General features: G+C 45.5%; 1 protein-coding gene across 1 annotated transcript; it reads right to left on the bottom strand.

Annotated features, from left to right (window-relative positions):
- Nucleotides 1-9647: 9647 nt before the first annotated feature.
- On the bottom strand, nt 9648-11670 carry LOC124654383 (zinc finger CCCH domain-containing protein 67-like). The gene has a single exon (XM_047193391.1). It carries the CDS (start codon nt 11553-11555, stop codon nt 10185-10187), a length of 1371 nt encoding a protein of 456 aa, XP_047049347.1. The 5' UTR covers nt 11556-11670; the 3' UTR covers nt 9648-10184.
- Between the last annotated feature and the right edge of the window lie 305 nt (nt 11671-11975).

Genomic DNA, 11975 nt, shown 5'->3' with positions numbered 1-11975 from the left:
AAAATTGAGTCCAAGTAATTTTATGGACTTATTTAATTATTAAAAACATGAGATCAATATTTAATTGTTTTTATTAATGCATTTTTCTTTGGGTAATAATTATTAATTTTAATTTTGTCACAAAAATTCCAAGTGGTATTTTATTATGATAGAGAATTAAATTCTAAGTGGTTTTCATATTTTATTCTATTTTTTAGAGTTATTTATGATTTTTAAATTATGTCAAAGTTTTTGTTTTTAAAATAAATGTGAAAGGACCATATTGCCCCTGGGCCCACTTGCCGGTGAAACCCAGTGGGTTAGGTTGGACTAGCTCGCCTGGTCCGGCCCAACCGGCCTCATTCACCTCCTCCTCTCCCGCACGAACCGAAACCCTAACCCTAATGCTCGCGCGACGCTCGCGTCGCCTCCGTCGTCGTCGGTCGATTCTGGCCAACTCCGATCGCCTCCGCCGCCGCCATGGGGTGCTTTTGACGCATCTCGTGACGGCGCGTCGATCTATCCTCATCGATCTGACGCTCGCGTCTTCGTTTGCTCGTCCTTGACCCTTGCTGCATCTAGGGTTACGGCCTTCACCGGCGATGCGCGTCGGTAGGCGCTCCACGCCTTACTGGTGCTGCTCGGCGGCGTGCTAGTGGTGTGCTGGGTGTGGTGGCGCTCGGCGTGGCCTGGCCTGGCTGCGGCTTGGCGCTGCCGTGGCCTGGTCCGTGCCGCCGTGGCCGCCATGGTTGCGTCTGCAAGCTTCTGCTCCCAGGTATGTGCTACTTCCCCCTCTCTCTCGTGCTCTATCTTCGTCTCCTTCCTTTGGATGCAAGGGCATCCATCTCCTTGGTGTGCTAGCCTTGCCAGTACACCAGTACTTTCTCCTCTGCTGCTGTGTTGTGTTCATGGCTAGCCCATGCTATTGCTATGGCTCCTGCTGCTGTGTGGTTAGCCCTGCCTTGCTACTGCTATGGTTGTTGCTGGTGTTGCCATGCTCATACATGCTATGATGTTCTACTGATGTTGCTATATCTATGCTCACATCTGTGTTGCTGCTGCTGCTGTGGTGCTCCTGGTAATGCCATGTTGTTCTAGTTGCTATCCTGCTACTATCCATTCATGTGTATGTCCATGTGATGACCCTGGCCAATTGCAGTGAGAAATTCTTGCTTGTGCAAGTGCCAGTGTGCTTGTTGATCACATGCTATGCCTTGTTGTGTCATCCTTGTGTTGCCTATTGTAGTAGTGCATCAATTCTTCTTTGATGTGCTTCTGGATACAATTATAAAAGGTGATATATATGTTATATTATCTTCTGCAGTTTCTTGTAGTTGCTACTGCTTGTCTCTCTGGCCTTGGCTGATCATGTGATCATCATGTGCTCCCTGTATGCTTATACACTTGTATGAATTATCTTGTATGGTGTTGTTACTTGTGTGACAAGCTCCTCACCAAGTACTGGTGGTTGCTGTTGCTTGTGAAGGCAATACTGTTGGTTGGTTGATCTATTTGATGCACCTGGTTGCATCTGTGTGAGCTATTTCAATTACTTGTGCTTGTCAGTGAAGCTTTGCTTCCTATTTCTGACAAACATGCATGAACTGCTTGATGCAGTGGTGATTCCTGTGCATTTGTGCAATATCTGGATGGAAACCAACATGTGTTGGCACCTCCTGTTGTGTTTGAACTCCTTGGAGTGATGATATGCTTCTCTGGTTGGATTTTATGTATGGCTGGGTAGCTGTTGTGACCCTAGTAGTGCTTTGCTTGCTAGATATGGTTGCTCCTACCTCTTCTGTATGCTTCTGTGCAATAATATTGGTAGTCATCCATGTGATTCCAGTATAATTGATGTTGAAATGAAAATAGACATATAAATGTCTATAGTCTGATGGTTTAGCTAGCTATAGGGTGCTAGGTGAGTCTGGGTTGGTTAGTTAGGGATCAAATCCTTGCTGGATTGCTTTGGTTAACTCAATGATGATTATATTGACTTAACCAGTGTTCCCTTGGATGAATTTCTACTAGCCTCTCCCTTATTTTTCTTGCACCATATGGCTGGGTGCCAAATGATGATACAAACAGGGTAGCTTAACCCTATGGCTTGTGTGGATTATGCATATGCTTGATTATTATGAGAAAAACAATGCTTGATTATTTGGTATACCTCACTCCAGCTCCTAGATTAGTTGTTGTTGTAGAGGTTTGCTTCTAGATATGTGAGATGGATGATGTGCTTGTCCTTCTCCACCTTTGTTTGTGATCTACTGTGCCTCTACTCCATTCTTGATCACAGCAATTTGTTCTTGTTGAATAGATGCTGGATGGTTTTGGATATGGTGGTGTTCTTGCTTGCTGTTCTTACCTCCTGCTGCTTGTGTCGATGAGCAGCTAGGGTTTGGTCCTAAAAAGGTTTTATACCTTCTCTGGCTCTATTCCTTGGTCGACAGCAAGGTTGTCTAGTTTGGTGACTAGCCAGCGTTGTTGTGTGTTGTTGGCCATGCATGTATCCCTGTGAGCTGTGTGCTTCACTGGGTTGGAACTTGGGCCTATGAAGTGGATCAGCTCGGCTGTGCAAGCTTATCCCCTCTAAATTCCATTTTTTACTAATCTGCCAAGTGGTTTTGCCACTTGGTTCAATGTAGTGTATATGTGCTTCTTTGATTGCAGGTTTGGAACAAGATCAAATCATTCAAGGCTTGATCAAGGTCAAGATGAATTTTAGTACTTAGGGCTCTAGTTATATAATCATGTAATTTTCCTTTTTGTATTTATTCTCTTTTCTTTTATTTGTTGTATTGTAATATTCATAAGAATATTGTAAATGACCTTGTAATTTGTGTGTTAATCAATAAAGCTCAAGGTTTTTCTCAATTGAGCTTTATTTTATTTATTTATCTTTATTTTATATTGTCAAGTGGATTATCCAATATTATTATTTTATGATTTGAATCATATTTAAATTATGTGAGTTTGAATTTGAATTCAAACTCAATTCTTGTTTCCTGTTTGAATCACACAAGTGATACTCAACTTATATGCACTCTAAATGCAAAGAGGTCATGTCAAAGTTTATAGCACTCTCGAAACCCTAAACCCTAAATAGTGTCGAGAGAGAAACTTGACCCCTCTATGATGTAATATGCAAATAAGCACGAATTTTTTCCCAGATTTTATGATGCAGTGCACACCCCTTTCTAAATTCTACCCCGCAATTGTCTGAAATCCTGGGATGTTACAGTCGCATCCCCCAAATTAAGCGGCCTTAAATGGCGCCGGATTTAACGTTTTGGGGACTCCTCCGCTTCGTGCTGCACTTGGGGCGCTTCTTTTCCCCAACCACGTCGTCCAAACTTTTTTTTACATTAAAATATTTTTTTATTTGTGTTGCATTTTCATTTAAATAGAGAGGAGTAACATTACACAAACTAATACATAGTTTGGAACATTGTTAAAAGATTGCAAAATTAGGAAACCTAACTAGTGTACGTATGTAGGTTTCGCCTTCATCGCTACCAAGAAAGAACACTATCAGACACTCTCAGTCACCCAAACTAGAAAATCCAGCTAGCTCTGAGAGTGCCCGGTTGTTGTTCTTCGATGCGCAGGAAGAACATACAGAAACCTACACTAGTGGTTTCAATTGGCCGGCGGACATCTTCGCTGCAAAATAAGAACACTCGCCATGTTCAAGCATCGTCCTCTTCATCGTCACTATCGTAGTGCCGGGGCGGTAGGACGTGTAATCGAACATCTTCACGCTCATATCCTCGTCGCCTTTGTAGGAGAATGTGAGCACGCAGCCGGCCTGGAGGTCGTGGGAGCGCGCGAACTTCTCACAGCCGGTGTGGAGGTACATCTTGCAGCGCCAGTCGAAGAGTACGTCCACCGGCCACCGGAAAAAGCCGCATGCAGCCTCCCACAGCTGCGCGACGCGGCCGGCTTGGTGCCGGTGACGAACTCAGCGAACTTGTCCGGCAGCCTCTAGATGCCATGTGGGTTTCCATTGAGGACGACACTGAACTCAAACTCCCACTCCCCCTCGAAAGACTACGATGGCGCAGGCGACGGCGACCGTGCAGGCGTTGTTGATCCAGCACGGCCGTCGTGGCCTCGGCGGCCATGCCCGTGACCTCGACCTCGACCTCCCTATACCAGAAATGGAATACTCCCTCCGTTTGTAGATATAAGCCATATAGTATTTTCAATATAATATGAATTATCATATGATTTAATTTGAATAAATAGTTGATAAATTATTACTAGAGAAACAACAAGTAAATTAAACATGCAAATCAACAAAGTAGATGAATAGATAGTATCTACATAAGATAAAACCTATCGCATCTACTTCAAACTGCAGATCTAGAAACTCTATGAAGATCTGAAACAGGAAGGACAGAAGCACATACAGTCCAGCGTTGGCCATAGCAGCAACAATGATGTTGGCAGCGGCAGCAGCAAATTCGGTCTTGTGGCCCATGTTGAGCTTGCCAAAGAGGTCGTCGATGTCCAAGAAGAAGTCATCATTCGGGAACTCATCGTCGGACGATGTCGTGTTGTCAGTAGTCGCGCGTAAGCGCTCGCCAAAAACCTGATTGCCCCACACCCGTACAGGTCTACGAGGGGCAGGGTTTCGAAGGCCTGTTGTCCCGTCGGTAGGTGCACATCAAAGTACAAGATGAGGAAGACGAGGGTGGTGACGCAATGCTCTGGAAAGAGGCGGTCGTATATGGTGTCTCGTACAGACGGCTAGGCTTTGAGTCCAGGTTAGCCACGATCTAGAAAATCCGGAACAAAACAACTGCATTAACGCGTCCGTTAATGACTCGTAACTAATCACATGATTAATTTCCTAAGCAGCAAAAAGATAAGCTCGGTTCGGCGAGATTCCCGTAACCCGCGACGAAGCGGGACGCGTCGTGATGTGCATGACGAGGTGGATAGCAGAGGAGGAGGAGTGCACCAGGCGCGCTCTCTCTCTTGTCACTCACTTGCAAGGACTAAAACAGTCACCCTTATATAACATTGCAACTCTTTATCAACTAGCAAAGTGAGACTAAACTTTAGTCCTACCCCTTACCATACCCACATGGGCGTAGTGAATTTTAGAATTTTATTTGGGCTAAGGGCTAAGGCCCAAGGCTAATTGTCCAGTGGTAATTTCGCTCAAAGCTGGTGTAATTTTCTCTTCAATGTGCATTCTTTAATTTTCATGCCAAAAAACTATATAGCTTATATCAAAAAAACGGCGGGAGTAGAAAACATGTTTTATGATGTTTCAGTGAATATCTACTTTATAGTGTGAATGTTGATATATCTTCCTCTACAATCGAAACCTTCAGTCTGGAGAACGTACACTCGATCTTTATGGGTATCCGAGGCACAAGATCTTTGAGCATTAGCATGTATTAAAGATAAGCCACAAAATCTGTTTGAGAGGAAGCTAAAGAACCGAACGGAATTTGACTCTTTCTTTCTTTAAACTCCGTTTATTATGTCCAAGACGTCTTACATATGTGAGCAGACATAGTAATATGTCAAATCTTCTTGAGAGGAAGCTAAAGCATCAAAGTGGAAGTTGACTCTTTTTTTTTTATAGAAACTGATGGTCCAAGCGTTTACCTTATAGACTGTGTTTATTATGTCCAAGACGTCATACATATGTGAGCAGCGGTAGTGTATCAAATGAATTTTCCAACCCCAAAACAAGTGATAGATGCAGGCAGTATTTGCTTTGAAATTGCATCCCTAAGGAATATATATAGTTCTTCAAACTGCAGGCAGATCACACACACATACAAAGGCCACAAGTCGCTGCTGGAAAAAGCAGAGGCTGCTATAGGTTTCGAATGGTAATCGGGACACATCGTTGTCATTCTGACGAATTCAAAGGCAGGTGCCCCAGAAACCTGGCTGCACCCACCGCGCGCCAGGTGTGTGTTCACGGAAAATGACGCATGACAAGCGTGAACCTTCTCCATCCGGACTAGCCTGACGGTGCATTTACTGGAAAATACAGTGATACAGACACCTTCAGTGAAAATACAGTGATACAGACACCTTCAGTGACATTCTCGGTAATAACTGTATTTAATATGCGTCAGGTGGCTCTGAAGAACGTTGCAGGCTCTGAATCTTAGTAGTTTCACGGAGGACAGTCCAACAGACCAAACCTCACACACCAAGAAGGCAAGAAGGACATGTGATGAACTAAACAAAAAAAATAGTCTCCATTGTTTTTGTCTTCTTTTCTCTGCCACGGCTGGATGGACTACTTCTGATCTAGATTGTACATACGTATAAAAGAAAGGAAGCAATGTAACTCAATCGACCACTAGTACAGTAGAATGCAACCGGTTAAATAAAGGGTTTGCTAATTCTCAATCGCCTAAGAGCATCTCCACCGGCGTCCTCCAAATAGACGCCGGCAGGGCCACCGACACTACCGTATGGAGGCGCCGACACATCATCCCCTATTTTAGGATGTTGTTCCCTCACCGGTACCCCCACCAAGCCCCATAAAAATCCCCAAACTTCAGGAACTCAACGTGGTGTTGTTGTTTTTAATGAAACAGATGTTTTCCGCAAGAATCCAATGCTTATGGGCAATTTCATTCAAATAGATGTAGGCAAGATATGTTGAATGGTAACCATAGCTTTTGGCAGTCATTCATATGGAAGATGCAAATTCTGTTAAAGATCAAAATCTCTATTTGATACCTACTAACTAAAGATAATTTGGCCAAGGGTAACTGAAATTAAAGTATATCTCGTGATGAGAATGAAGCAATGTATGACACTTATGTTTCTTATATATATTTTTGCGCTTTTAATATTGAGGATCATCCACTTGGTTCTGATCTACCTTCACCGACTAGCATCTTCAGTTTTGCCCGAGAATTGGTTGAGGGCGATAAGAAGGCAACTAAAGGGTCAAATTTGAGTGGGTGTATGCGTCTTATAATGGACTATTTGAAATTGCCTGGTATTATTGTTTTTAATAAAGTTAGAATTTCCTACCATTTGCATTGATTTGTATTTGGCCCTTATTTCCGCTTCACCATGTGGAGGCTCGGAAGTATGTGTCCTCCGGTGCATATTTACGGAGACGGTAATATGGACTTTGTTTTACCATTATAGATGGTAGTCTAGCAATATGATTATAGAGGTGTTAGTTAGTTCTACATGTAATATTTTTTATGTAGTCTTAGCCTTCTCATTCCTATTTATCTTTTTATTCTTTTATGATAGATTGAAAAATTGTATTAAATGGTCGTAGACGACTGTCAACATAAAGATGAGATGCAGGGCAGTGCTAATCGGAAAGATAATTCTGAATAGCATGTGATATTGGCTTCTTTCTTGCATTCACCTTTATGCATGTTCTCGCCTGTATTAAAACGCATAGAAAAAATAAGATTGGGAACATACAAAAGGCCCACGAAAGAGACATGGCACACCATATAAAGGATGTGTAACATGGCATCATATTTGAAAGACAGCATACAGAGGAGTTGCGTGATCGTAAAACAAAGAACTGATAACAATCAACGTACTATTGATAAATCCACCGCCACAAAACCCCAAACTGAAAGGACCCAACTTGTCAAAAAACATTCGACGCAAAAGCTGGAAAATGTCAAAAAGGAAGACTTACAACCCATGACACATATGATATTTCACGTCCTTTTCCTCCTACAGAAAACTGGTGTGCCACAAGTGTGATGAAAAACAGCGAAATAGAATGCTACGCTCGATATTGCAGACAAAAATTTAATCATAGTTGTTTAAAACATTTAATCAAAATGTGTTGTATAGTTTTTGCACATATCAGTGCAAAGCCGTGTGGCACCTTGTCTCTCCTTTTGGTGACTATAGTTAGATCCCCACCTACCATCGGTTGTGTCTTGTGTGGACTATTTGTATTTTTTTCCATCATAACATTCTACTGAGGTCCTTAATCTATGTGTTTGAGTCTTTATTCTTTAAGATACATGGTTCCATAGCCATTACCATGTCAATATTAATACGTTAGCGAATAGTACGTCACGGTCAGACATGATAAAAGATGATTTGGTGTCACGTCTCCTCTAAAAGTAGCAAGGTTAGTTATCTCATGATGCGCAAAATCCATGTCTGAATCGTGTCACCAGGTTGCCATCTCCACTCTCTGGTCTCCACCTTGAAACCAACCCACATTTAAAATGGAAAAGCAAAGTAGCATTTGGTCGATTCCACTGCATAATGCAGAATAGTTTGCTCAACAACTATAGTCTGGGAGAACATTTTCTCGGAGTCAAAGAATAATTTACTATTATGCAGTGGAACTAATTAGCTTGCCGTGTTGATTATACTTTCTCTAGATAATTTTCGAGTCAGAATTTATAGATCAATGGCCTAATAGTACCGTGGGGTGGTGCACTTTTCTGTACTCCACAAATTTAGTTATGCTTAAAATGGCGACACTACAGATTTAAAATAGAAATGTTGGGACCTATAGCTTAAGTAGATGCACCTGAATGCCAGTTGGAGTATGGTAGGTGCACTAATTGCCTAATGCAATTATGCAATTGGTATTTTAACTGAAATCTCAGAATGAGCCCAAATACTAAATATTAAAAAAGATGTTTGCATCATTGCTCTCTGTGAAAGATCACAGATACAAAATATTTGAATCAGAAATTAGGACTAATTTAGTCTAAATAGTGCTAAAAAACACATAGATTAAGCCCGGCAATATATTTCCCCATAAAATTACCATTCTGGTTCTCCTTTGAAAACACGGTACTCACATTGATCATCCGCATTTTACTGATATTCACGTTTAGAACAAGTATTTCCTTCATGAAACAAGGAAAACGTTATGATGTACAGACCTTTGAACATTCTGAACTTCAGTAAAGCTATCGTGAAATATGTTTTCATAAAATTACGGATAATAGAACATTTGGACCTTCCAAACTTCAAGGAAAAAAGGATATATCAGAGTGTAAATTGGTCTATCTAGATACAATAAACATATCGGCGCAGCTTCGGTTTCGGGGGCCTTGTTCGTAAGCTATGACAGCAGCTCTTGTCTTGAGCGCAAGAACTTGGCAGAAAATTTATGTACGACAGAGTGGCCATTCCTTTTCATTAATAGGATAATGTGGCCTATCATTTTCCTATCCCAGGTCACACAGTACATGTCAGCAGAGCGAGTGAGCCAAGACGTGAGGCGACCTTACCGAGCCACCGTCCCAGTTGTTTTATTATGACAAGATGCATCGGTCAGGGTACACGAGGTCTCATCGATAACGAATCAACAATGGACCTCGCAGTGATCGACATGTACTATGATGTTAACCATCCAATCCTTTTCAATGCCTCCAGGAGAATCCATCCAAAAACCAACACAATCTCTGTCAACACCTCTGCCGACCTGTGGTTATTACTACATTTTGGAACACATGACTTTTTCTCCCACGAAAACAGTTCAGTTCATGCGGGAGCCAAGAAAAAAAAACCGTTTCGAACAAGCAACAATGAACATTATCATCTAAAATGTTGTAATGCTCTGTGAAGTAATCTGAGCAGATGTGATGTGATCTGCATTTACACAATGTAAAATAAAGTACATAAAAGTTCATTCTATAGCAGAGGTTAGTCTCGAAGGGAGAAAAGAACAATAGGAGATCTTAATTTTGCAACAACAATTGGGCATTTTACATCAATCATGTTCATGAATCTCAGAGTACAACAATTTGTTATTACATTATAATCATTAGTCATGGAGCAACAATTTGATGTAAGATCCTTCTCCACACCTAATCCTTGGTCGAAAACCAAAGGATGGGGGGCCAATAGATACCATAATAATTCACAATCTTCACAGGGAGGAAGACAAATTTAGAAAGATGAACAAGAAACTGGGCAGAAAAGTAGAAATAGTACAGGGAGAAATATTTCACCTAGGCAAGCCCGCAACTTTGATACAATTGACTAGGTTCCAATTCCTCCATGTCCTTGAGCCGTGGGCAAACTCCAAATGGTAGAAATCTCATCACCTTCTACACGCTAAACAACCTCAAAAGAATGTAGCCCCAGGAATTACTTGCAAGATGTCATCAGGCTAGTACCTTGCAGCAGCAGTAAGCAGTAGCAACCAGTGAAGCGCGGCCAAATAATATCACCCTCTTTCATTCGTGTGTTTGTTCAGACTAGACCACCATCTCATCAAGCTGGAGCTGTTCGAGCCAGCCACCAATGACACCGGCGGCGGCGTCCTCTTCGCCATCAATTCCTTCGCAATGGTTTGCTGACCGTCCCAAGATGTTAATGTCCTCACTGTCAATGCTCTTGCGGTGATTTGCCGATTGGCCCAAGAAACCAATGTCCTCACAGTCAATGCCCTCACGGTGGTTTGCTGATCGCCGCAAGATGCCAATAGAATCCGTTGCCATGGTTCCGTTGATCGATGATTTCTCCGGCGTGGGCTCCTTTACCAAAGTATTAACCCATGAGAGGTCCGGCTCATCGGTGTTGGCTCCAGTCCGGAGATCAAACGACGATGACCTCTTGAGGCGGCCGAGCTCATCGTTGTCGGCACCCCAATCAGGGGCGCCAGAGGGCAGGCCCCATTTGGACCAGCTAGAGCCGACCACCGGTGAGCCGGCGAGGAGTGGGGCGCTGGAACCCAGGTCTCGTGAGCTCATGCTCCGCAGTGTATGCTGCTGCATCTTCTCCCGCTGCGCCAGTGCTGCGAGCAACCGGGAGCTCATTGGGGAGACCGGCTCTGGGGTGGCCGCAGCCCGTGGCGAGAGCAAGCTCTGCTGCTGCTGAAACTGGTTCAGAAAGGCGGCTTTGTGTGTCGGCGAGAACGCAGAGCAGCCCTGGTCGGCGTACCGCGGCGAGTGGGAGGCCGCCATCTCCCCCGAGAAGAGTTCATCCAGATTTGACGGCACGAGCGCCTTACCCCTCATCGATCGGACGGAAGAGGGCGATCCAACATGGTTGTCGTAGTCCGCCGCAGCGAGCAGCTCGTCGACCGCCATGGCCCTGGCGCTCAGCGACGTCCGCAGCCGGCTGAGGTGCAGGTTCCCGGCGCTGCCAGGCAGGCACAGCGCCGGCAAGTTAGGCTGCGGCCACGACATGCCGCTCCCCCCGCCGGACGGCGACAGGGGCGGCGTGTACGAAGAGCCCGGCGAGGACATGCCCATCCCCATGGCCGCCATCTCCATCACACCGCGCGGGGACGGCACGGCCGAGCCCGTGGAGACGTAGAGCGGGCGGAGCTCCTCCGGCGTGTGGGCGAAGAAGCAGACGCGGCGCGCGCAGCCGACGCCGTCCTTGCAGAGGCGCGTCCGGTACTGCGCCGGGTGGAGCCAGCTCTCGAACACCCCGTGCGCGTACTCGCACATGTCCCCTCTCCTGCAGCCGGCGCCCTTCTTGAACTCCGGGCAGGGCACGCAGCTGTAGTGGTACTTCCTGGGATCCCTCCGGCGCGCGTTCTCGCCGGGGTGGACGAAGGGGCACTCGGTCCAGTCGTGGGAGTAGGCCCTGGAGCAGGCGCGGACCTTGAAGGAGTACATGCGGAAGTCGTCGGAGGCGTAGGCGCCGTTCTTGATGTCCGGGAGCGAGGGGTCCGGCGGCCACTCCTTGCGGGCGCCGAGGAGGGAGAGGATGTGGTTCTTGAGGGGCAGCGAGTTGGGCGGCAGCGCAACGAGGTCCGACGGCCGGCGGTGGAGATGGTCGAGGAGGGTGGGGTCGGCGCCGGCGGCGAGGAGGCGATTGACTGTGGCGGGCGCGGACGGAGCGCCACCTGCGGCGGCGAGGTGGAGCGGGGTGGAGAGGGAGGACGCGGAGGCGCGGTTCGGGTCGGCGAGGTGGGGCGGCGAGAGGAGGACGTCGAGGCATGCCAGGGACCCGTACGCGGCGGCGACCATGAGCGCCGTCATGGGCTCCGCGCCCCGAGCCGGGGAGTACCACGGCGCGGGGTCGTCGGCGATGGA

Source organism: Lolium rigidum, chromosome 5 (genome assembly GCF_022539505.1).
Source record: "Lolium rigidum isolate FL_2022 chromosome 5, APGP_CSIRO_Lrig_0.1, whole genome shotgun sequence".
Taxonomy (NCBI): domain Eukaryota; kingdom Viridiplantae; phylum Streptophyta; class Magnoliopsida; order Poales; family Poaceae; genus Lolium; species Lolium rigidum.
Note: the sequence above shows the minus strand (reverse complement) of the source record. Positions and strands in the feature narration are given on the sequence as shown.